This window comes from Myripristis murdjan, chromosome 8, assembly GCF_902150065.1.
Source record: "Myripristis murdjan chromosome 8, fMyrMur1.1, whole genome shotgun sequence".
NCBI classification, from domain to species: domain Eukaryota; kingdom Metazoa; phylum Chordata; class Actinopteri; order Holocentriformes; family Holocentridae; genus Myripristis; species Myripristis murdjan.
The window spans coordinates 10,623,749-10,651,153 of NC_043987.1; the positions used below are offsets into that span (position 1 = coordinate 10,623,749).

Consider the following 27,405-nt stretch of genomic DNA (forward strand, 5'->3'; position numbering starts at 1 on the left):
AACTTTTAAATTGTTCTTGTGCTGAGATAAGGTTCTTAGGCTTTGTCTTTCCTGAAAAGCAGACTTTTTGCAGTTCCTTATCAGTAAGAGGGAGAACAAGAGGGATGACGCTGGGAATGAGGAGGGAGGGGATGGAGTGACAGAGGAGACACATGCGTACGTCATAGAGGGGAGAGCGATTCGAGGGAGAGGGTGGGGGGTCCAGTTCCATTATTTCTCTTCTCTGTGGGAGATTAAAGGAGCAGGGCTGTCCAGAGCCCTGATGGCCTGATGGTGATATAGATAGAGTAATTCCCTCCTAATCACCCACCCACACACACACACACACCCACAGAAAGTGGAGAGTGGGTGAAGGAGAGTGCCATAGAGAGGGAGAGGTAGGGAGGCTTAGGATCTAACTGGAACAGCATGTGAGTACAGTTCACTTAAGCCCTGTTTAGTGCTGTGGGCAGCATGTGAACTCCATGGATGGAGAGAGACAGGGAGATCATTGATAATGTATTGTAAAAGAGCAGCCTTATCAATATCCCTTGGTGTATGTCAACACAATTGACGGTATGTTTCCGTGCGACACCGTCTTGCTGATTTTGTCTATCCACTTCCGGTGCGATGTCTGGCAAGGGATCTGTGAGCTCTCAAAGCCTGACAGTTTTGAATGAAAAAAATGTAAGCCAGTCATTTTTTGTCTCTTTATCGTTAATTTTGTGATAATAGGTATTCAAATTTGTCCATAGATGCATTGTTTATATTAAATTTATTCACTCCAACTAGTATACTTGCTAATGCTGCTCTATTTGCTGCAAGTCCACCAACTGGAAATACAAAGTTGACAGTGAAAATGGGCGGGACTCATAATGTCAATAGAGCTGGATCATTAACACCCACTTTATCTGTGGCCAGGTTTCCCATTCATTTCTCCAATAGACTTTTAAAAAAAAATCACTGTTTCAATAATGTTACAGCTTGAATGGCACCAGTCCCCAGCGAAGTGGATCATGACATTATTTAAGTCGATGCTGAGCAAAACAATATTTGAAAAACATTGCATGGTACAGGACAGTGTAGGTTACATATTGTATTTTAGGAAAGAAAAAAAAAAAAAACTCATTCCTAACCCTTGCCATTGCTGATACTCCTCTCCTCATGCCTGAAAAACACAAAATATCTTATTCAAAATCATACCAGCAATGGCAAACAAGAGACTGTACAGACTGTCAGACCCACTCACTGCCGTTCCTGTCACCATGGTAACAGCTCTCTGATTGGTAGACCTTGTTTTTCTTTTACAGTCAAATTCACGTGGTAGCAGTGGCGCCGGTAGCCATACACCTGTACACACTATGTCTTTTATTTATTTATTTTTATAGAGCAAGAGACTAAGTGTAATAATTTGTGAAATATGCAACAGATAATTATTTTGTATTTTTGGGCGTAATGCAGTCTTGAATTTCATGTCATGTTTCTATTGTATTACTTGTGTGGTGTGTGTGAGAGTAGCTTATACTTTGAAGAATTAGCACTCCCATGTTTGTGCAATTACGGAACGCATCCATTTCAACAGATGTCATGCCATACTATCATGGGAAGACATAACAGTAAATTTCTTACAGGTCATATGTACAGATGTAATTTTTTGTACAGCTAGTATGATTTTGACCAATGAAGACCCAGCAAAATAATTTAATTTCTGTATTATATTCATAGGAGGCATGTCACTGTGACGTGACCTTTAGCTTTCACTACATAGGCTCTTATCTGCACTGACAGAAGCCTCTGAACCCTGATACAGAGAGAAACTAAGAATTTCCCTGCTTCTTCACTGGTCAAAATACTCGACTGTACACAAAGTGATGCTTTGCCACTCCATGCCATGTCATGTCACTACCTCCACCAAGGAGATGAAACCTCCAGCAGCAGGTTATGTGATCGCCCCTGTCAGTCCATTTGTCTGTCCGTCATCAAGATAATTCAGAGAGTAGCAGATGAATTTGCACAGCACGTGGTAGAAAGGTTAGTCATGGGACCGCTAAGAAGTGATTAATCACACACGTCACTGTCATGTGACTTTTGCCTGACTCTACCTGACAGTCAGTGAAGCTTTTGGAGTGACAGGTAAAAGTCACATGAAATGCTTCCTACAAAACAGTACAGAAATGACATGTTTTCTGTGTCTTCACTGTGTTTACCAGCATGACGTCTGAGACACAGACACTGGTGTTATGGAGTCACGCCGTGCCGCTTTGCTCACATCACATCACATCACATCACAGCCTCTTGCATCACATCATGTCATGATGTATACAACTAGTCTGTCTGGTACTGTGTATCTGCATCTCTGCATGTGTGTGTAAGCAACAGTGTGTGTATGGGTGCATGCATGTTGCAAATCTGTGTGGGCACACCAAGTCAGAGGATGAGACAAGTGAACCTTGTCAAAGCTGAGAGACACCAGTGAAACAGCTCTCCCTGTGTGTGTGTGTGTGTGTGTGTGTGCAGTCAGCTTTCTCTGTGACCCGTGGTGGTGCTGTGGGCCGGCTGCAGCAGTGCAAAGCTCAAGGTGGCTCACTGACATTTAGCTCAATCTCCCTTCGGGATCAGGTTACTGATTCTAAGCACTGCGCTCTAATACTAATAAAACACAGCAGTGATAATGCTGTGCCACAATGGCCGGGCCACACACACACATACACACACACAGGTGCACAAACACACTCACCTACAATCATACACGTGCAGCATGCACACACACACACACACACACACACACACACACACACACACACACACACACACGTACATACATCCTGTGTCCTTGTAGAACTAGAAGACTGTTTGAATGGTTTGCTTCTGATCCGTTGTTGAAATTAAAATCAAACAAAAGAGCAACAATTTTATGACATGAAACCAATTTTTATCATCATGAATATTTTAAAAGGAGTGAAGATGGCTGGGTAGTTTTACTTTTTTAATTATACATAATTGTAATCATCAACATTACCTTTGTAACCCTTACCTGACCACAATTCACTTTTTATTTAACTTTTCTATCTTTACTATTGACTGTAATTATCTACTTGGACTCAAGGATGGACGGATTGAATTTGGTGGTCAAAGGTCAAAGTTCATGGTGTCTGTGACCTCCCAAAACACACAAATATCTAATAGCAAAAAATGTTGACGTTTTATGTCCAAAAGGTCAAAGGTCAACTGCACTGAGACATCATAAAGTTCTGCAAAAACATTTACACTTCTATACACATTTATTCAGTTCATTCTTAAATGTCAGGCTTGAACAATTTGAATGATTTTGTGAACACACTCAAGTTCTCAAGATGTTTGTTAAGTTGGACTGATGTTGTGTGAATGTGGTATAATGTTCAGTTTGTCGCTGTATGGTTAAATATGTTTGTAACCACTGTATGAATTTACATTGATGGAAATGGAACATGCAACTTGTTTATAATGTTATCCACCTTAATTTAGAATGAATGCAAAAAGTAAAATATAGTGATTTAAAATGAGGATTAAAACCTTTGCAGTTGTAGTTATTGTAGCCTTTATACGTCTTTCAAAGGAGACATTATAGGAGTTGAATGCACACTCTCCAGCCAATCAGAAATGACCCCAACCATAGTGTAACTGTCACTGTATTATGTGCTGGTTGCTGTGAATTTACATCTTCTTTTTACTTATCGTGGCATATTCAGATATGTGCTCTTCTGCCTAGAAATGCATGGACAAATTAATTACACTGTAATAAACACTGTAAAAGTTAAGTCTGACCAAAGCCTGTGATCTTGCTATTTTCAAAAATGACTCTAAAGTTGGTAGATTGGGGTCAGGTGCTCTCAGTTTATGTTGCCCTTTGCTGCATGTCAATCCCCTTGTCTGTTTCTCTTGACTGTCGCTGTCCAATAAGACACAAATAGCTAGAAATTAATATTTAAAAAATACACCGGTTGTGGCGGACAACGACTACTTGTTATTTTATGTTTTCGGCACTATGCGCATGTTGCAGGGCAGCTGTCGTTGTTGTCACTGTATTGCACTACAGCGTGCTTACTGCTAATGCTTGTTTTGCATGGCACTCGAGCCGTGCGCCATCAAACGATTATGTTCAAAATGATTTGGACCTGAGTTTGGGACATGATGTAACGAGTGTGTGGAAGAGCTTGTTGGCAGGCCGCGCTGGTTTGCGTGGGATCTGGGCGAGTCGGGCCCGCCCGCGTGGAGCTGTCGAGCGCTGTGATGGATACAGGAAGTGCTTTCTGGGACGATGGTCAGGGCGAAAAGTGGCACCAGAACAAGCAACTGTCCATGTCCAGTATGCGAGCGCATGTGTGTGTGTGTGTGTAGGCAGTGTGTATATGTTGCATTGTATTATTAGCCATGGCCGGGCAGCTGGGGTTTGAAGTGCCTCACTGTAACTGTACCTATAGCAGCAGTTGTGCTCTCCTGGTATAAATAGTCCAGTGGGCATGTGGGTAGGCGGCTATGACACAATGGCAGAATTTCTGTGTTCTTTCAGCGAGGTTTGAGAATGTGACACCCTGAAGGCTAGTGGATGCTGCGGCGAGGGTTGAAGGTTACATGAAGGTGGGGGGGGCGGGAGTGTGTGTGTGTGGAGGGTTTTCTGGAGCATTGGCGGCCATTATAGAAATCCCCCATCATCCATATACCCTCCATTAGTACCGCTCACTAATGCCAGGCTTTTGCTTCTCAGATGGTTTTCACGGGGAAAGTCCTTACGCGTTCAAGCCGCTAAAAACTCAAGAAAGTGGCGTTTTGGTCAGCCATATACACTATATTACCAAAAGTATTCGCTCACCCATTCAAATGATCAGAATCAGGTGTCCTAATCACTTGGCCTGGCCACAGGTGTATAAAATCAAGCACTCAGGCATGCAGACTGTGAAACAAGACATTTGTGAAAGAATGGGCCGCTCTCAGGAGCTCAGTGAATTCCAGCGTGGAACTGTCATAGGATGCCATCTGTGCAACAAATCCAGTCGTGAAATTTCCTCGCTCCTAAATATTCCACAGTCAACTGTCAGCTCTATTATAACAAAATGGAAGCGTTTGGGAACAACAGCAACTCAGCCACGAAGTGGTAGGCCACGTAAAGTGACGGAGAGGGGTCAGCGGATGCTGAAGCGCATAGTGCAAAGAGGTCGCCGACTTTCTGCACAGTCAATTGCTACAGAGCTACAAACTTCATGTGACCTTCAGATTAGCCCAAGTACAGTACGCAGAGAGCTTCATGGAATGGGTTTCCATGGCCGAGCAACTGCAGCCAAGCCACACATCACCAAGTGCAATGCAAAGCGTCGGATGCAATGGTGTAAAGCACGCCGCCACTGGCCTCTAGAGCAGTGGAGACGCGTTCTCTGGAGTGATGAATCACGCTTTTCCATCTGGCAATCTGATGGACGAGTCTGGGTTTGGAGGTTGCCAGGAGAACGGTACATTTCAGACTGCATTGTGCCGACTGTGAAATTTGGTGGAGGAGGAATTATGGTGTGGGGTTGTTTTTCAGGAGCTGGGCTTGGCCCCTTAGTTCCAGTGAAAGGAACTTTGAATGCTTCAGGATACCAAAACATTTTGGACAATTCCATGCTCCCAACCTTGTGGGAACAGTTTGGAGCGGGCCCCTTCCTCTTCCAACATGACTGTGCACCAGTGCACAAAGCAAGGTCCATAAAGACATGGATGACAGAGTCTGGTGTGGATGAACTTGACTGGCCTGCACAGAGTCCTGACCTGAACCCGATAGAACACCTTTGGGATGAATTAGAGCGGAGACTGAGAGCCAGGCCTTCTCGACCAACATCAGTGTGTGACCTCACCAATGCGCTTTTGGAAGAATGGTCAAAAATTCCTATAAACACTCTCCTCAACCTTGTGGACAGTCTTCCCAGAAGAGTTGAAGCTGTAATAGCTGCAAAAGGTGAACCGACATCATATTGAACTCTATGGGTTAGGAATGGGATGGCACTTCAGTTCATAGTATGAGTAAAGGCAGGTGAGCGAATACTTTTGGTAATATAGTGTACAACGTTTCGCTTTTTGCGTTTGATTTTGTGAGTTTTGCAAGTCATAACAGTGTGTGGGACCTCTTCCTTCCTTTCCTTGGTGTAATTTTGCTCACATGCACAAAAAGCGTGATTGTTGCTTTTTTCCTGACAGCTGAAAAAATAAAATGACTGATTTCTCTGAGAGCTGTTGCAGGCAAGACAATAGCATCATACTAAATCACTGATGCACTCGTTGTACTCCTCTTTTGCAAAACCTTCATCCGCCCCTCACCTCAACCAATAACTACGGCATCACAATGCAGAAATATCCCTGTTCTCTGTTAAATCACACTTGGCCTGTGATCCCTGTCCTCTCCTGCACCCGTGTCATAACTTGGTGAACCTCCAGGGACACTTTTAGGCCCCTGAAGGCTCACCAAGGCCAGACACACTGTCAAGTAAGTGGGTCCCTGAGTAGAGGCACACGCCGTGATCTCAGGTTGCTGTGTTATGTCACAAAATCTTAGGCTGACTCCCGCCTTTGGAGTTGTAAAGTGTCCTCCGAGGAGATGTTGGAACCCGATAACGGGCCACTTCCTCCTCACAAGACCTGCTTGTGCTTTGCCATGAAACATAGCCAATATGAGGAAACACACACACACACACACACACACACACACACACACACACCAGTCTCTGTCATGGTTTCATTGACAGATGCCTGTCCACTTTTACTTAACACATAAAGATATGGCCTTTTGAGTCTGTAATGAAAGACTTTCTCCATTACTAGTATGAAGATCTGTATTCAGTCTAGTTATTGATACCTGGTGATGAGGAATCGAGATTCTTAGTTCTGAGAATTTGTTCTAAAAACTGGAACTTCTAAACTGGATCAAATCCAGCGTCTTTATGGGCTTAAACAAACAGTTTAATGTAAATGAGTTTGTAAGCTGTGCATACATCACGTTCTTACATGGAATATGGAATAACATGTGCAATATTTTGATTTTCTATCCCCCACCCATGGAACCATTTCCAGCTTGACTGCTATTTTTGGTTTCCTTTTTGTTTGCTGGAATTGGAATTGATTTAGAATGGATTCCATTAATCCCAACACAAGGAACTGGAACTGGAGTCAGAATCGACCCCTAAAAATATGGAATCGCCTATGACAGCTTTTAATAACACCACATTTGTACTGTAAGGCACTTGCATTAATTGCTCTTTGATTTTCGCAAGATAAGTCTGATTGAACGGCATTGCACTTGCCAAGCCATTCCTCCTCATGCACCCATCTCGCTTAGTGCTATTAACTGCTGTGGACATTTGGTTTGATTCATGTTGAACTAGGAGTTTCTTTTAGATTGTTAAATGGATGCTTTGTTACACATAACATTTAGTCTCTGTACAAAGAGAGGTTTTGCCTTTGTTAGTCCCATAAAGCAATATGGTCATCCCAACAGTATTCGTTATTTATACCATGCATGATCATTTTTATCAGAAATTACTACAAAATAGTGAGTAATTTCTGCTGTATTTACTTTAGTCCGCAATAATCTAACAAGGCAAAGGGCCAACATTTTGTAAATGATTTAACTGAAGGTCTGCATGTGAGTTTTAATCATCCTGAACTCACCTCTCTGCTGCCGTTGATGAGAGAATTCAGTTCATAAAAATCACTGAACAAAATCATTATGCTAATTACCTACTCAGCAGACCTGTCTGTCTTTAATAGGTGTACAGGATTGTTTGTGTGTGTGTGTGTATGTGTGTGTGAGAACCTCTCTGCCCCGCGGTGCATCTCTCATTGGCAGGTTTGTATGAGAAGCCTGGCATTCTTAGAGTTTCAGAGTATATTTAACCCTGTGGCTCCCTGGGCCGGATGGCCCGCCATATACGGGCCTGTGTCGGGGCAGGCAGGGAATGGCGGGACACACACACACACAGGCTTGGAGGAACAGTGGCGATGACAGGATGACAGATGAGCGCTGATCAAGACAGAAGTGCTCCGCCATGAAGAAGCTGATAGTTTGGAGGACAGGAGAGCTCAGGGGCATTTAGCATGTGAGTTTGGTTGTGATCCGGACAATCAGGGCATGGAACTGTTTCATCATGTCGCCACTCCATTTTCGTCACTCCAGCCTGTTTATTTCCTAAAGCAGCTTAGTTTGACTGACATGACAGCATAAAATTGCATTTGCATTTGACTTATGACATAAAAAAAACCCACCCACATTCCTCCATAGGACAAGAAACACAAACACTGTCTGTCTCCTGTTCTCTCCATCAGTCTTTTTTCTCTCTTACCACACACACCTGGAAGATCTGTTCTCCATGGTTACTGCATTATCGTACAGTGTCACTCGAAGGAGCAAAAGAATTCATAATTAAAATGTCACATGTACACAAACAAACAAACACGCACACACACACACACACACACACACACACACACACACACAAATGTTTGTGCTGCTATACTTGTTAGGACATTGCATTGACTTCCATTGATTGTAGCCTAATCCTGACCTTAACCAGGAACTCAGAAATGACTTTTTTCCACTCATTTCCACTCATGAGTTTTGTCGATGTGAGGACTACTGGTCCCAACAAGGTCGGTGTTTATACTGGAAAAAGTCATAGCGAGTAGACAGAGAATAACTATACACACATCACAAAGGCACAAGGCTGTCAGAAAACTTCATCAGTGAAGAGAAAAACTGACCCTGATTTGCATATTTGGATAAATGTTAGATGTTATAATTTCAGTAGGGTATCATTTTCTTATTTCAGCTATTTTCACCTTTTGTAGAGGGCCGTCTAAGACTGATGATTTCTATGCAAGAATTGAAGGTTGCTTCTTTTGTAACCCAAAATTTCTGTGAACTTTTCTTTCTGATGGCTAACCTGATATGTGATGTTTTTACACTTTGAAGTACGTCTTTTGTAAAAGTTTTTGTAAAAACTGTCTGTATTTTATGTAGGTTGTTGAATTGTTAACTATTTTTTAGATGTTCATCACCCTGGGGTTTTGGATGGTTAACAACTCTGTCTCCTAAAAATTATGGTCCCATACAACTAAATTGCATCTCTTGGGAGGCATTTTAGCCATTTTTGTTTCGTTAGGCATGAAACCCACTTGGTTAAGGTTAGCAAAAGGTTAGGTTTAAACATAAAAAAACAGTTTGTGATGGTAACATAAAGTAACGTATGCAATAAAGAGCACACTATACGCTGGACTTGAGTTGCTTGAGTTGCTTGGCTGTTTTTTTTAATCCATCCACCCAACTTCCTCCTAGAACAGCCTTGAAACAAAGGGATGACAGTTCTTGTGATATGTTACAAACAAGTGTAATCCGAGGCAAAAACACACTGCACTTGAATGCAGATTAAATGTGTGAGGAGGTAATTTTCCCGGAGACAGGGCTCTACACCTGCCATCCTTGAGCTTGTCATCTGGTTAGTGCATGATGTATAAATCTGGGTGTGGTTTCCATTGTTTTAAACATTTTGACCTGACGGAGATCCAAGTCGACTTGAAACACACACCCACCCACCCACACACACACACACACACACACACACACACATACACGCACACACATACATGCGTGTGTGCCACAAAAGAAACTGTTATCAGCGTGGACACAGACGCTGAGACTGTGTTAGAAAAACAAGTGGAACACTGGCCATGTGAGAGAATATAGAAATGTGACCTTGCAGACACAAGCGCCAACATTTCTGAGCATGTCACAGAATGTTCAAGTGTGTGAGAGACAGACAGACGGACAGACAGACAGATGGACGGACCGACAGACAGACAGAGTGTATGGCATGCATCAGACAGGTGTGCGTGTGGGCACTGCGAGTGAGTGCACATGGAAGTGTTTATGTGGATGTGTAAGCGATCGTGCACATGCACATGCACATGCACATGTTTGTGTGTGTGTGTGTGTGTGTGTGACAGGTGTTTCGCTGGAATGGCGCTAAGCTCTAAGTGCTGTCCCAAGCCCTATTCCTGGGGTATTGAGCCGGTGGAGTGCATGCATGCGCGCGCACACACTCAAACACACACACACACACGCACACGCACACACTCACAGCACCATGAATAACAGCAGTCATCATTAATTATGTGATGAGTTGAAACTTTAGTGATACCCGTACAGGCACTGGTTAATGTTATTGTCATGCTCCCTCCTATCATTAATTTACAAAAGAAAAAAAAAACATCACACAAAAACACACACACTCACACACTGAGACAGACAAACACCCACACACACACTCACACGAAATACAACAGAGCCACTGCCAGTTAGACGAGCTTTGCAGGGCGGTCTTCCAAGAGAAAATGGGCAAAATCATGCTGTGCATCACACTAATTTTAAACTTTTTTTTTTTTAAACTGAGAAAAAACCCCGAACAAACAAACAAACAACATAAGGCCATCACTGAACTAGAAATATCTACAGAGCAGTGTGCAGTGTGCAGAGAAACCAAACACAGTTTTGATGCATGTTTTTATCTACTTTCTCATTTCACAATGCGGGCTGTGATGCAAACATTGTAATTATACAGCTATAGAAAGTGAAAAGTGGCAGTTAAGGCTTTCCACCCCCAAAAAATGAGCAATTTTATTATCAAACATCCTAAAACGACTCCCAACTGCAACACTAGACCACAAAGTGCTTTAAGGTCATGCTGCCACTCCATATAGGAAACTGTCTGTCATCTTCAAATTGGGGAATATGCCGTTTTTGGAACAAAACTCTACAAATGCCAGATTACAAAAAAACAAACAAACAAAAAACAGGTGAATGACTTAAGGTGTGTAGATGTTTAGTGCCTAATTATCTGAGCAAACGTTGCACACCATAAATTCCACATATTCTGTCATAATCTGGGTTACCGTAAACAAGACACGGTACATATTCCAGCTCACAACCATATATATATATTTTTTTTTCATCCAGAATAATAACAATACATTGAAGTACATTTGCACTGTTGCCGATGGCAGCGCTGCAGGACTGTGACCCCCGGGCCTATAAATCACCTGCAGTATGCGTGGAGTTCGCTTACCACTCCAGAGCCGGAGCCAAAAGAGGTGATTGCTGAAAGAGGAGCCAAGTAAATAATATAACAGTGATTCCATCACCGCAAAGCTGGAGCTGATCTCTGGAGGAGCTCGAGCGCCCGGCGCTCCGAGTGGAAAACAAAGGCCAGACCCTTGTAATAAGATATTACACATATCACTTTACGTTAATGTAAGTGTGCTTTTGAAATGATACGTTACCAGTTTGTTGATTAATGTAGGAATTTCATTCTGAATATCAAAAAGATTTGTTATATTGTTATTTATTATTATTGTAGTTGTACTAACATTGTTATTTATTGGGAGTTATGATACAAAAATGTGGGTAGAGGTTAGTTGGATTTATTAGTGGAGGCTGACCAGAGTCACTTTTCAAACTTGCGTTGGAAAAATGGAAATAATTGACAATGGAAGAGGTCAGGGAGACAAAGCACCGCAAAAATAGTTAGCTACACAGAAGGTCCCATTTCTCCAGAGCCGGTTGACAACACTCCCTAATAATAGGGAGGGTTGTCCTTGGGTATTTTTATAAAAGGAGATGGTGTGTGTGTGTGTGTGTGTGTGTCAGAGAGAGAGAAAGTGTGTGTGTGTGTGTGTGTGTGTGTGTGTGTGTGTGTGTGTGTGTGTGTGTGTGTGTGAGGAAAGTAAAGGAGAAGGGGATGAGGATTTCCCAGAGATGACAGGGAGAAAATGCCTGTACTTTGGCACCCTTCTGCACTGGACTCGGCCATTTTGCCTTTTCTCTCTCTCTCCAACTTGTCTCTCCATCTTGTTACTTGTCATTTCTTCCACATACCTCTTTTTTTTGTCTTGTCTTTGTCTTTCTCCACCATCTACTTTTCTCTCTCTCTCATACACACACACACACACACACACACACACACACACACACTCCTGGTTTATTTTTAGCCCGTGTGGGGTTTGAAGGTAGAGCTCTGCCGACCCCTCGTCTCACCCCTGCTCCAGGCCTTACAAGGACCCCCTTATGGCCATGGTTGCCTAGAAACGGGCCGTGTTTTCACCTAAGCTGTGAAGGTCCAGCGCATGACCCACACCTGCCCTTCATCATCCTAATTATCACGTCACCATCCACCGTCCACCTCCTCCTCTTCCTTCTCCTCCTCCTCATCATCATTCAGCGTGCTCACGAAGAGTCGACCTCCCACACTGCAAAAGATGTCTGATATTCAGTCATGAAAATCTTGCTTTTCTTAAAACTAGTGAAAAAAAAAAAATCTGCCAGTGGGATGAGATAATCCCACTTATTTCCAATGCTAATGAGTTTGGGTCATGAATTTTCTTGAATGAAAACCCTCATGGGCTTATTTTACTTCTTCTGCCTTGTTTCAATGTGTCTATTCTCGTTCCCAGGAAACTGCAAAAGAGACAAGTGGGATTTGTCTCATCCCACTGGCAGATTTTTCTCACTTTGTTGAAGAAAAACAAGATTTTTAACACTGAGTATGAGACTGAATGACTTGTGAAAACCGATATTTTTCTGGTCCTGCGGCCTGCTTTCGGTCATATAAAAAATGTAATCCTTAAACCTTTTTCAAAAAATAAACCCTCTCAAGTGTAAAATGGCATTTAAAGGTCAGGAATATGTGTATAACTCAAAGTTTGATTAAATTAAGTCAAAATTTGAAAGCCGGGTGCTGTGACAGACCAAGAGCTACAGAGGCAGAGTCACCAATCTGAAAATCTGACATAGGAATGTAAAAAAAAAAAAAAAAAAAAAAAAAAAAAATGCAAAAACTCTCTCCCGTCTCTCAGCACCAGCTCATGAAGCGTCTTTGAGTGAGACTTTGAACGTCTTGGAGTTATTCAACAAGAAATGTGGTAGTTCTTTGGGTTCTGGGAACAAGCTGATGATAAAAGAATTTATTTTAATATCACAGCAGCACTTTGTTTGAAAAATTACACCATTTAAAATAAAGATATTCTTCTTGTGTGAACTTTTGATACTTTTGCGCAGAAAATGGTGTGTAATTTCATAATAAGCCTTTAATCACTGTTGAACAGTGTTGAAAATAAATGTCAACATCGTCATCGCTGTAATCATCATCACTAGCTATTATCAGCATAATAAGCATCATCATCATTGCAGTCGCAGTAGTCACCTTTGCCATCGTGATCATCATGACTACAATCTATCATCATCATTATAATCATTCTTACCGTGTATGTTCACCCACTGTTATCACATTGTCCTGTTAGATTAATTAGCCCCAAAAGACAAAGAGAGTGTGACAGTGATAATGATTAAACAGCCAGGGAGAAGAAAGGAGAAAAAAATACAGTGGCCCTGAGAGCTCAGTGCAGTGCAATTTAAGAAAACACATGCAACTAGATAAAGTATAAGCAAAGGAACAACAGCAACAAAAAAAAAAAAAAAAACAGCTTCATCAAGTTGACAGCACGTGCAGCATGTAGAAAACGTGCTTGATGAAGATGTGCTTGTGCTCTGTGTGTTTGCCTGTGTTTCCTTGAGCTGCAGTGTGCTGGGCTCTCAGGGCTGCCGTAGCTCAAGCTCCAGGTCATAAGCTGAGGAACAGCTGCTGGAGACAGTGACAGCTTGGAGGACAGAGCGACAGCACAGCACTGACAGCTCTGTTGCAAGCACCAGTGTAGCAGCATCATAAGAACAGATATGAACCAATAGCTGGAGGATGATAGGAGATCAACACAAGAAATTTGTATTAGAAGTTGATAAATTAAGTTTTGACATGGATGGAGGTGTTTTTGAACCAATTACTTTTCTACAAGGAATCAGAAAGGTGATAAAACTAATTGTGGCATTTTACTCTTTGAGGTCAGTCTCATTAACTCCCCTTCATTCTGGCCACCAGGTCCAGCTCCATGTACAGGAGACCTTCTACATCTAATTCAAATAAATGTGGCAACTCCAACTAACCCCGCTTCATTTGTTTACCTTAATTGGCACAGCAGAGGAAGCTGGCAGCTTGTATACATTTCTACTTGAACAATCCAGTGAACATTTCTGGTCTCCCTCGCCAAAGTCTCTGTGGGAACTCACACACCGCGCCTCGCTGGCTTAGACTTTTTGGGAACGAGAGGTGCTCAGTTAAATGTTTCCACTGTTGAAATGCAGGTGAATGAAGGTGCATCAGTTCACTCATAACCTGCGTAGTCCACTGTCCTCACACAACACCTTTAATTGCATGACCAGTTTACATTGCTGCAGATTTTCTTTTTGATTCATCACTGGTCAGAAAATAACTTGAGTAAGGTTTTTATACAATAGATTGTTGTCCAGTGTACTGTGTTGGATTCTGTAATCTGTGTGATTTTCATTATCAACTTTCAACACAGGGAGTTTGTTACATACATACAAAAAGATTTGGTATTATGAGCTCATGTAGCATAAAGCACTAATGTTAGACTAACAAGGAAAATTATTTCAGTTTGGTGAGTGTAAATCAACATTATAGGACAACAGTGTTTCTGATGACCAATTTATTACAGTATAGCAATCACACGCTGCTTATACAAGCTACAAAAACCTCTGAATATAATTCAATCATTGTCAATCACTTTGAAACTCATCACCATTCTCAATACTGGACAAATGCACAAAATATAATGCAGCACAGACATTCTTTTAGACATACATGATATCAAAGTTACATAATTATGTTTTTAAGACATCTATAGAAATGTGTAAAAATCTCATAAAGCAGTTTGCCAGTAGTAATAAAAATATCGACTGAACGCTAGAAATGTGAACCGAGCAGCCATTTACAATGGTCACCATGGCAATGCTATTACAAAGTATGGACGATATAACTTACTTACATATTTCACATTTAATCAAAGACTGGTATGGGAAAAATAAATGCACCAACTGACAGCATCTATCCAGATAAAGTATGGATAAAAAGTGGTTGGCATTGCAGCAACATACAGGGTTAACTTCACTTTCAGTCAATTCAGGAAGTGGGATGTTTGTCCAAATCAAAAAATATATATAATATAGATGTAATATGTAATATAATATACATTACACATGCTATGTTGGGTTAAATTACGAAATTTCAATGAAAATCATCAGTCTGTCAATAGTTCAAGAATACAGAATACATTATTAAATCTATTATTATATACAAAAATAGAGGGCATTGTTTTCACACCAGAAATAACTTTCTAAGAATGAGCAATTTTATTTTGTAATGAACTTCATGTAATTAATGAAATGCATTATGAAAATATATGCGACCTATGAATAAGTCTCTAAGGATGCCTCATGAATCATCATGAAGTGACATTTTGAAATGAATAAACTGAAAGTGAATTCAACCCAGCCCCCTGTCAGCTGTTCGATCGCTACAAACTGATAGGTCAAAGGTTAACTAACTGATTGTCAGGCTGTTTTTTAGGCGGCTGGTCCCGTTGTCACTCGAACACAAGACACTTTGATGTTAGTACGCACTTTACACAAAAGGCTGATGAGGAGGAGGAGGAGCGCGTCACTAAAACTGGCATGACGATCAACTCCTCCTTGTTTCCACAGGCACCAGACTCTGGCCAGCAGGGACTGTCAGGGTCCACTGAGCACACACACACACACACACACACACTCACGCACGCACGCACACAATCACATATTACCATATGCACACTCATGCAAGCACACACATGCACTCACATTCACACATGCACATAAGTTTCTTTTTTTAATCTGATCTAGTTCTCTTTCCAAAATTGGCATATGCGTCTTTCATTGTTAGTAGCGCATCTTTTATATAGCATCTGGAATATAATAATAGGAATAAGAAAAATAATACAAATAAGGATACTATATTTTACAGAGTCTCCCTCGCCAATACTCCAACTGCTCTTTTAATGCGCAAATGAGTCAGGACAAATACAGGGTTTGAAAAAACATATTTCTTCTGATGTCTAGGTAAGTATTGCTACAGTAAAAATGTGTCTGTGTGAGTGTGTGTGTGTATGTGTGTGTGTGAGAGAGAGTGTACTGAAGGGAACTGAGGTGCCTTATAGGTTGCTGAAGAGCTCATTTTTCTTGGTCCAGTCCATGGGCGGGGCTCTCTTGTTGGAGCGTTTCTGGTGAGCGCGCTCTTTGACCTGCTGCAGCGTCAGGTTCAGGGCCGGGATGGTGTCTGTGATCATCTGCTCGGACTCCTGCACCACGGGGAAAAAAGGACATAAAGAAAAAACAATGAGGGTTTTGAATCTAATTGTTGGCAGTTCAGGGGCAGCAACAAGCTTTAAGACCGTCTCCACTCAGAAATCATACCTCAGGAGGGGTGTTGGTGGGCGGGGTTGTGAGTGAGGTGTTGGAGGAGGCGTTGGATGGAGACGGACTGACTGACAGCTTGGAGTCCCTCTCTGCCTCTTTGGCCACTCTACCGTTCACCTGGAAGCAGAGACACTCATCACTCAACACTCATTAACTCATTAATTACATTACCTGTGAGATTACAAGGGAAATCGTACACTTCATTAGGACTGGCCTTGTAGTGACGCCGGTGAAACCCTCACTAAGAAACGGTGGCGGACACACACTCACACAGAGCTGGACTCCCTCTCTTTCCAGCTATGGTGCAGTACTGTCGCTAACCACAGGGAGGCAGCCTTGCCTGTGAGTTCACGTTCACGTCTTTAAAGTGACATCATCAACAGTTTGAGCGTTATTAGACAGGCCTTTTCCAGCACACAGCTGCTTTAAAGGCCAAAACGGGAGAGACGGCGTGTTCCTGCTGAGTGAGACAGGTACAGCTGCGCATTCAGACTTCGTTTTGACTGGGAAACTTGCGACTGGTGGATTTACAGTAATCACTTGTCACTTCATTGAGTAAGCACTTACGGAGCGTTTAGCGATTTGAATGTGGTGATAAGGTCACGGGAGACAACCTTTAACTCTCTGCAGGCTGAGTGGAAGCAGCTGCAGCTTACTGAGCGTAAGCCCAGCCCCGACCAGTCGGCTGAAGGAATTAAAGGCGACTCTGGCTGTCCTTTGATAACAGCATCTCTCGTCTCAGGGACACCTTCCTCCTGACCTTTCACCCTTCCTCACGGCTGCAGCCCTTGAACGAGAATGTGTTGCGCAACAAAACCCAGAACAGTGAACCTTGCTGCTATATACACTCTCAGCGATCGGAGGCTTGTGTCGGGCTTCATTTTGCATATTTGGCACACTGCCCAAGCTGTATGGAGCCACAGTATGCAAAGCAGTTTCTTTTCTGGTGTCTTGATACGGGCCTCAAGTCAACTCGTCCTGTCAACACTGATTTAGATAGAGTCGGTTCACCTGAGACTACTGCAGAATACACTCTGGAAACCTGAGACACCCTCTAAAACAGCGAGCACCCCGTGACACCACAGATAACAATAAGGACAGCTTTGGTGTCTCTGCATTTAGAAAGTACATTTTGCTGTTAATTCATTTTTTTTTTAACAGTGTACATGGAACTGCAAGTATGCAAGTGTGTACTGTGGCCAGTGCGCCCCTTTGGGATTATGCCCAAATACTTCAGCAGGATTAACATGACGCTGCTACATTCTCTATGTTTCATCTCAGTGTGTGGCTCCCAGCCTCAAACTGTACCCCAAAATCTCCCCCTACTTCACATCATATAAACGGTCAACTCGTCTGCTGGATGATTTTTATTTCTAATAAAGAGCCTGAGTCAAACAGTTTCAAATAATTCAGTGCTAATGGAGGAGCAGCTGGGTGGGGTTTTCTCCACAGAACCAGACAATGACAGTTTAGACAATCACAGGAAATAATGTTTGAACATCGACTCAGTGCACCGCTCCGTGATTAATAACGTACCTCACCAACATCTCAGTTCTCTAATGTGGTAAACCGCACCCATCTGGTATGCCAAGCAGCTCAAACAAAGTCAGAGCATTATGTGCAAACACTGTTTGACCCTGCCGAGCCTGGTGGTTTTCTACACCAAACTAAGAGCCGCAGAGTATCAGAGCGGGAGGCTGAACTGTTACTGACCTGCACTCAGCCAGGAAGGAGAGACTACATCTGTGAAGGGGGAAGTCGTCGCTGTGGGAGACCGACAGCTCTTCCCGCACTTCAAAGTTAAAAACCCCACTCGTAGTTTCGCCCAAGCGATTTCACAGCCAAATTATAACCCAGTAGAGTTTATCCTGAAAGTGTAAAGCTCTCTCTCTCTCATGCTGTGAGATATTTGCAATTGGTGAACCTTACCTTCTCCTCCACGTCTCCATTAATGACAGGCTCAGGCAGTGGACCTGTAAGCAGGAAAAAAGCACAGTGATCAACCATGGACTCTTCAAACACTCTTCCCCTTCAAAAGAAAAATAATTAGCTCTACCTCCGCTTGGAAAGAAAGCACACACACAATGTTGGATGAAAACACAGCAGCGGTCCCACTTACAAGTCTCCATGGTACAGTGTGATCGCCTGGCAGAACTATCCTGGGTGCTTCCCACTGAGCTGAATGTATCATGATACGACCCCTCAGTCCCACTTTACGCCAGTCTGCTCCGCTTGAACCACCAGAGCAGAGAGATCCACTCTGCTAGATCAAGAGTCTTCCCACAGCTCACCTTTCATTTCACCAAAACCTACTCGGTTACATAGCGCAGGTATGCGCAGGTCATCTATTATTCACACAGGGTTCATCTTCACCGAGATGATCACTGACCCATCTCAGCTGCTTCCTCTGGCCCACTACCTACCGACAGCCCAGCCCCCAGCCAATCCACACACCTTCACACCTGCCTATCAAACAGCTGCGGTTTTCCAACAGCCTTTTAGTCATGAAATGCATGTACAGTTAGATTTCCATTACTTTACTCCACAAAATACTTCTGTCTCACTTCAAGAGGTTCACAGTGCCCACGAGACGCCCGAGGCCCTCCATCATCCAAGAAGCGACATATCTCCTACCTTCCATTCCTCTGATTCCTCTGCACAGACGTGGAGCAGTTTGTTTGTACTGATGACCTGTTATCGCTGTAGGGTAGCAGCTGCTCCTTCAGTGCTAATCTGAGAGCCAGGTCCACCTCGGGTCTCCGCTTGCTGTGTGTGTGTGTGTGTGTGTGTGATTGTGCCCTGACTCTGAGAGGAGCCTCTCCAAGCCCCAGCACAGCTCCAGCCTCGGGCTGAGAGGCCACTTGGAGCCAGCGCCTTGGAAACCAAACAAAGGTGCTGGCCAGCATGGGTGGTGAGAGGGAGGTGGTGTGTGTGTGTGTGTGTGTGTGTGTGTGTGTGTGTGTGTGTGTGTGTGTGTGTGTGTGTGTGTGTTGAAGTTAAGAGTCACTGTAGGCAGGTGCCCTCTGAGTGGGCAGCACATGAAGTACAGTTTGTTACCTGGGCAACACCTCAGTGGAATCTCCCCTGCGGGGTATTTTATTTTTTAAATCCCGGATTGGAGACCCAGTGTGGAACCACGGCTGTAACAGTCCAGGAAATGACATGAGAACGGCACTTGGTTCAGCGAAATGAGCTCAGTTCCTCTTTACTATAAACTCCTCCAGGACATACTCTGTGTGTGCAAGCGTGCACACACAGAGTATGTCGCCCGTGGGTGCCATCACCCGCGGAGACGGCTAATTTACTCATAATCATCTGGAAGCAATTCTGCCAGGTTTTCAAAACCATTAAGCCTGTGTTAGAAAATCTCAGATATGCACAATCCCAATGAGAATAAAAATCCAACACACACATTTCCTTCTTAAAAGTTTACTTTGTGTGATGATATACAAATACACACTCCCTTTTCCTCTCTTGTTCTGACTAACACTTCTGTCCCGGATACGGAGGGCAGCATTGTGCCCCAATGCTTCAACTGTTGCCATGCCGACAGCTGGCAGCACGATGTTCATAAGAGAGCTTTGCTGGTGCAGAGTGGCACTCAGATGCCCAGCCAAGCTTTGGACACACACGGCTCGCCTGAGGATCAACGAGCGTTACTTTGGAAGCCGGACTCTGAAGTGAAGCCCCTCAAACACTGAAACCAAATCACATCCTGGAGCTCCCCCTGGGGACCATCATCAGTACAACAGCTCAGCTGGCAGCAAGTGGGCAGCACGGTGCTTTGGGACAAGGGATTTGACTTGTGACCATGGAAATGTTATTCTATTGCAGTCTGTGATGTGCATTTGTGATGTGCATAAGCAGAGCGGTGAACAAGCCAAAGACAGAGTGATTTTCCTTTTTCAGGCTGTTTCATCTGAGTGAATAATTCACAGGAGGTGTACAAGCCTAAAACTATGCAGTATTTCATCAGATAAAAATAATAAATGATAAAAATTGAGAATAATCAGAATAAACAGACATGAAAATACATTTGTAGAAATATTTTTGTACAGTACAAAATATGGCTTCAGTCATCTCCGAATGCATTTGCAAATCCATTTTGCATTTTTTGATCAGCATAGTGAGGTATATATTAAATAGCAGGGAGGAGCATGAGGTTCTGTTTCACTTTTGACATCTATAACCATTTGAATTTTCCTTTGTAGTACATTATGCCTTTGGTAATAAAATGGTTAATGCTTTCTTAGAGAATGCAAAAGCATATAAATTAAAATTCAGTTATCATTTTGACCCCATTATGGCATAATCAAATGAACCATATCTATAGCATGCCATATCTAGAGTTCAATAAAATATTGGATTTTTTCAACTGACATTAACCCTCGAATAAAGCTCATCATTAAGGATACAAATGTCTGTTTAAACGAAATGTCAGTACTTGTATGTGAGATGGCAAATGCAAATCACATTACTGAATCTGGCTTTTCATCTGGAGATGAAATTTGCACAAATGAGAAGCAAAAGCAGAATTCCACTGCCATTTTACAAATTTCATTTCCATTTCACTTTATGCATGTATTTGTATATATTTTCTTTCCCTGTGGATGCTCAAATGTATCTCATGACCCCTTGCGGTGTCTTGACCCTCAGGTTGAGACCCCCTGATGTAGGAGACCACCCTTCAAACACAAGAAACAAATCCCCATGTCAAGCTGTTTATCTCTGAACAAATCACTTAATCCCTAAAAGCTCCGTGGCTGTTATTCTGTGGCCGACTCTGACCTCTGACCTCTGTGTGGAGGTGGGAAAGCAAACAGAAGTTCCCTGGATCAATAATGTACCACGTTATTATTATTAATTTTTTGTTGGACCGGGAAATTCCGATGCGCTCTTTAACCTGAGCGAGAAAAGAACCGCGTGTTTAAACCCTCACACTTTCCAAACAACACTATTATTCATGGATGCACTCTGGCGCCCATCTATCTGATCTGGTCTATTTGTGTCCAAAAGATTAACTTTCTCCCCTGAGCACCGACACCAGGGGACAGGAAGTTGATGAGCTCAGTGCCTCGGTTTGCCTCGATCTGTCTGTGTTTCTTGGCAGAGACAGAAAGAGGTGCAAGAGAATGAGATATGAATGAGAGAGAGAGAGAGAGAGAGAGAGAGAGAGAGAGAGGAAAATGGAAAAAAGAAATGGAGAGGGAGAGCTGAGCAAACTGCGTGACAGACTTTTAATGTGCGGCTGTTTACCAATGAAGTGGAAATGAGGAGAGGAGAGGAGAGGGAGAGCAGAAGGGGCGGCTGTCACATCTCACAGACTTCTGATGAGGCCTGTAACAGACACTGTTAGAGGAGAGCGAACGCAGAGTGAGTCATTACGAGCTAATTGCGGCCATCCACGCCGCTCTTGCCAGACAATTGCGGTTTGAAAAGCGAGCGTCTCCGTCTGACAGTGATTGCGGAAAAGAGGCTGCACGTCTGTGGTCTCACCGGCGAGGTGGTCCGCGGCGGGGGCCACTCGGCACTTCTTGAAGAAGCCGTCCGTCTCCGGGTCCACCACCAGCAGACGCGTCTCGTCCCCGCCCGCTTTGATGGCAGCCACGACTTGCGAGTGCGTCTTCCCGTCCACCGGCACGCCGTTCACCTGCAGCGAGAGGAGGAGGGCGAGACGGAGACGAAAAGAGTTCAGATGAGGCCTGACCAGAGGAAGTACGGCAACGTTCAAATCAGTTGCTATTTTTTTCCTTCTTTGATATGTCTGTCATTGTTCCCACACAGAGAAGTGAACAAAATGTTTATCACTGTCAGGATTCCATTCTTAATATTATCACTTTGTCTGCCAGCAGTTCCAGGACGGGATATCCTGTATGTCCACACACACACACACACACACAAAACACACACACTGTCCTGTTGCTATCCCTGTTGAGCAGCTCCAGGTTACATAAGAATCTACATAACACACTTAATACCGTACTGCTGGGGCTGCAGCGAGTGATCATTTTCACTGTCAATTAGTCTTTTCATCATTTTTTTCAATCAATCAAATGATCATTTACTCTATAAAGACTCTAAAATGACTAATGACAAAACCTCAGTTGAAGCGAGCACAGCCCACAGTGATGTTTTCAAATTGCTTTCTTAGTCGGAGCAGAAGTAAAAAAAAATCCAGAGTATTAATTCTGTGGTGATAATAATGATAAGATAAGATAAGATATTCCTTTATTATTAGTTAGTATATACAGATAATAAGTACCAAAGAGCAAAATAAACATTATAAACAACAATTACATCTTTTAGTGATCTTGGTGAAGCAGTAATCAGGAAATGTTTGATGCTGTTTCCTTGATAAATGTCTTAAATGATTAATCCATTATCCATTAATCATTTCTACACTATTTACAGCCTCTGTTAATGTATTTTTTTCGTTACAATCTTTTTTATTTCACCTGGTTGTTTAGATCATCTCTCATCGCTCATGTTTGCCTCCTACTTGGCATTTCATTGCCTCACACTCTTGCCAGCTGTGAGGAGCTTCAGCGCACAACACACACTTGATCTATCTCAGAGTGTCATGTGGTCCTGAGACCAGCTGAGCATTCTGGGATAAAATCACCATGGGAAAGCACGTGTGAAATGTCTGTAGGGGTGTGTATATGTGTGTGTGTGTGTGTGTGTGTGTGTGTGTTTAGGTCATAGGGTGGACCTGCACGTCTCACAGCCAGTCTCACAGAGGAAGCAGGACAATAGCAGCTTGCTCAGTAACAGCAGTAACAATGGCTGTCTGCCTCACACAAAGCCCTGCTCCTCAGTGGGTGGTGAGGCTGTATGGGGCCCTCTGGGGGACTGTGAAGCCCTCTCTGCTCTCTCTCTCTCTCTCTCTCTCTCTCTCTCTCTCTCTCTCTCACACACACACACTCTCTGACTCCCTCTTTTTACTCCTTCCTCTCCTTGCTCTTCTTTCCCTCACTCCTCCTTATTTCTCCTCCTTTCTTGCAGTTTCTCGGTCCTCTCCTGCTCCCCCTCCCCCCTCCTCTCTCTGCCTGCGGTAGCCTCCACATTCACCCCGGGCCCTGAGTTAGTCATTCACTCAACAGAGGCCGGTGACACACTCCGATGTACCAGCACAATGTCATGATTCTCGATGCCTGACATTGGAGGTGGGCGATTTATTCATATTATAGCAGTGTCATGGTTTGAGACAAGACGTTGTCTGGGATTTTAGATATCATAATATCGTGATGTGGCTGGTTTTAAACACTGCATTACTGTTAAGAGATTCAGTTTCCGGAACTTAGCACCACCAGTAGAGCTGGGCAATATTGACAAAATTAAATATCACAATATGTTTGGTCAAATACCTTGATATCAATATTGTAACAACATTATAGGGAGGGCTAGTGGTGCTTTCCTAAGATATTTTGCTAAACAGTTATTATTAATGGGATATGAGCGAGCAGGTAGAGGCAAATAACATAACAGGTACAACAGTCTAATGAGTCCAGAAAATGTCTTTACTGTGTTGCAGCCTTAAAACCAGGAAAAAAACTTATGTCATAACACAATATTATCATATCCAAAATCCCAGACGACATCTAGTCTCATATCACCATAGATTAGATTAGATTATCTTCAAATTTATTGTCATTGCACAAAGTACAAGTACTAAGACAATGAAATGCAGTAGTGGTATAATAAGTGGTATAATTGATATATCACCTAGCCCTCACCAATAGTCATCCCCATAGTATTGTCACAATAATCGAGGTAATCGGTCAAAATATCCTGATATTTGATTTTGTCCATATTGCCCAGCCCTGCCCGACTTGATACCACTGCAAAAACAGAAATCCCATTCAGCATGCACTCCTTCATTCAAAAACTGCGTGCAAATATTAACTAAGTAAACAGATACTTTAAGTGTTTCAGAATACACATTCAGAATAAGAACACTGGTTTTCAAGCTGCGACACTAAGCGGTGGCCTTCAAGTAGCAAACAACACACCCAACAAAACACCGATTTCAAAAGAAGTGTATGAAATGTCCAGCAGAACTATATGATGATGTGCTTTCATTTTGATTTACAGCTCTGTAAGCATGAGTGAAACTTTAAGTATATCAAGTATTAAAACATAGCGACATTGTAATAAGAGTGAGGTGTCAATATTAAATACTAAAATACTAAATTTTGGATATTTGGCAGTGACTTATTGGCCAGGTCTCCCTCGAAAAAGAGATTTTAATCTCAAGGGATTTCCTGGTTAAATAAAGGTTAAATAAAAAATAAACTGACATATCAAAGCATTGATTCTTGGGACAGTCGCCGTGGACGCTCCTCTGCTATGATTTAAGTGTGTGTTAAAAAGTGTAAAGGGCTAAAATGGTCAGAAATGCTCATTTAAATCTTGCGACTTGCTCCTGTGGAAGAGCAGCCCAGAGGTCTGGGAGCCTCTTGTGGTATTTTGTGTCTGTTACAGGACAATAAAAACAGGGACATGTGGTTTGGGGTTAAGCCTAATATAATAATATAATATAATAATCTGACCTCTAAGACATCACTCACACTTTGGTGCATGCACACACACACACACAAAGGCCAGTTTATACTGGAAAGAGGGCAGATCGGGCCACAGACCAGTGACACAGCTCATTATTCCAGCCTGAGGTTGCTCCCAGCATAAGTTATGGACTCCCGCCTCCTCACTGGGATTCAGGATCCCCTGCAGGAGCTGCTCATGTCACATTCCTCTGACATTTAACCTTGGGAAAAAAACTCAACCCCATCTGATGTTTTGAGTTGAGCGAATACCAGACATCAAACACCGCTGGAAAATGTTTCGCGCTAATGGAGGTTGCAGATGGGTGGCGTTTACTTCATCAGGGTTAGGTGGGCTGTCACCAACAGGAGAGTGCGCTAAATTCACTTTCGAATGCTTTCCTGTGATTGTCTCAGCTTTCTGACAAACAGTCCATTGTCTGTGAGGCAAGCCCCACCCTTCTGGTACTCCAAATACATTTAAACACAGCATTATTTGCAACTACAGGATAGAGACATATGGACAGTATGATCTTGACCTGAAATACACAAAGTTTTCTATACAGCATACATCAGACATTTTTTTGTTTGTTTGTAACCGGGAAATCAACCTTGATTTGGCCAAAATAAAGAGTCACTCTTGTCATCCCTTGAACTCTGATTTTCTCTTTAATTTTATAAATAGCTTCAAAGTTGGAAAAAACTGTTTTTCCATATTGTATGACAATGTCACATACATATTCTACATCCCTGAAGCTACACCTCTCTAATATTGAGTGAATATCCAAATCCAAGATGTCATTGTTTTATGGCTGCTGCTTTACATCAAACAGACAATATCAAGATGTCTTGTGCATCATTCAGACACATTTCCCTGTAATTCAGCAAAATGTATTTGGTCTCTTTGGAAACCTTAGGATCTCCTCTAGAATTTAACCCATTTAAGCCCACCGGCAACTATAGTTGCCGAAGTCTATGCCTGTCAATTTCTACTCAAAATAAAAAATCTATATGTTACTCATATAGTTTTCTTCAATTATATGATAGTAGACAACATAGACAAAGGTTTTAAGAAAAAAAAAAAAAGTTTGCAAGTGCTTCCTGTCAAATGACATCATCGACTTCCTGCCCCTTCCTCCCAAGAACATGGCGGCAGCAAACCCTCCCAGAAAGAGCTAATTTTCTTTAAATTATGATGTTTTCAACCCTGACATGTATATATGTATTTAATCATACAAGTCTCTTGAATAACCCAAAAAAAGAATTTTGTACCTGGGATGAATAGTTTTTTGTTTATGGGCAAATTTGTGCAAGCGGCAACTATAGTTGCCGGTGGGCACATAGCTTGTAACTACCATGGGAAAACACTGTCTTCAATATTGCTCATGAATTACTTATTTTAAATTGTAGAATGATGTACAATGGCTCATTTTAATCCACTTAGATTACCTTTTCTAAGTATATAAGGACACTGGTGTTCAAAAGCCACATGTCCCTAGATTTTGACACATTTACACACCTCATCTTGCTCGCTGCTAAAATAACCAATCCTACTTTGCTTTAGTATTGAACTGAGGCAAAAAAAAAAAGACTGTTGTCCAATTGGAGATGCTTTTCCCTTCATACACAAGTACTAACCCCAACCAATGCCCCCACCCCCCAACTCAATCCCCCCATTTGGTAGCTAACACACACACACACTCTCCCCAGGACCTCTCCCCAGTCCCCTCCAATTGCCTCCTCTGCTAAATGTTAGCACTTTTCATATAATAATCAGGTACCAAATGAATAATCATGTATATATTCATGGATGACATGAGAGGAAAATCAGTTTTTAGAGGTTTTGGGTCATGTTTGAAAAATGAAAAGTCCATACTGTTTTGACATGAGGACTACAATTCATAATGTTTATGTTTTATACAATGTTTATTTTTTTCACATGCACTTTATCATTTCTAACTTTATAAGTTTTAAACTTGTTATTGACTTTTAAAAAATGTTAATGACCCTTTATGAAATTCTTGTAATTGGTTTACATTTGCTGCAATTGGTGCTTTGATGTATCCAACTTGTTCCCACATTTTTTGTCGGTTTTGGATTGACAAAGTGTTATTTAATGTTTTAAACCTTTGAATTGATATTTTAATCTTCAATTTTGTGCTAAAACAGATTTGAGCTTACATGTAGCTCCAGCATAAAGATTGTTTATCAATAAAGAAAATTGCTGGAATTTTTTTTTTTATTTCATGATTTGATTTGACCATTGTTCAACATGTATCTTAGAGGAACCAGGATTCGAACCAGCAACCCTATGATCATTGGGTGACCCCATCACTATCTGCCTGGGCCAATAATTCATATCCATGTACAGTTTTAGATCAATTGCTCAAGCCAAACTGAGGAGATACAATGGCAGCTTACCAGCCATTGATTTACTGGTTTAGACCTTGATACAAGGTATGTGCC

The 27,405-nt window shown here is 42.3% G+C and overlaps 1 protein-coding gene across 1 annotated transcript in view; it reads right to left on the reverse strand.

Annotated features, from left to right (window-relative positions):
• Positions 1-14,595: 14,595 nt before the first annotated feature.
• nherf1b (NHERF family PDZ scaffold protein 1b) overlaps positions 14,596-27,405 on the reverse strand; it is a 32,597-nt gene continuing 19,787 nt past the window's right edge. Inside the window, exons 3-6 of the mRNA XM_030059029.1 lie at positions 21,893-22,046; positions 18,326-18,369; positions 16,394-16,513; positions 14,596-16,278 (exon numbers count right to left, since the gene is read on the reverse strand). Coding sequence (XP_029914889.1) covers positions 16,132-16,278; positions 16,394-16,513; positions 18,326-18,369; positions 21,893-22,046 — 465 coding nt within the window. The 3' untranslated portion in view covers positions 14,596-16,131. The remainder of the gene's footprint in view (positions 16,279-16,393; positions 16,514-18,325; positions 18,370-21,892; positions 22,047-27,405) is intronic.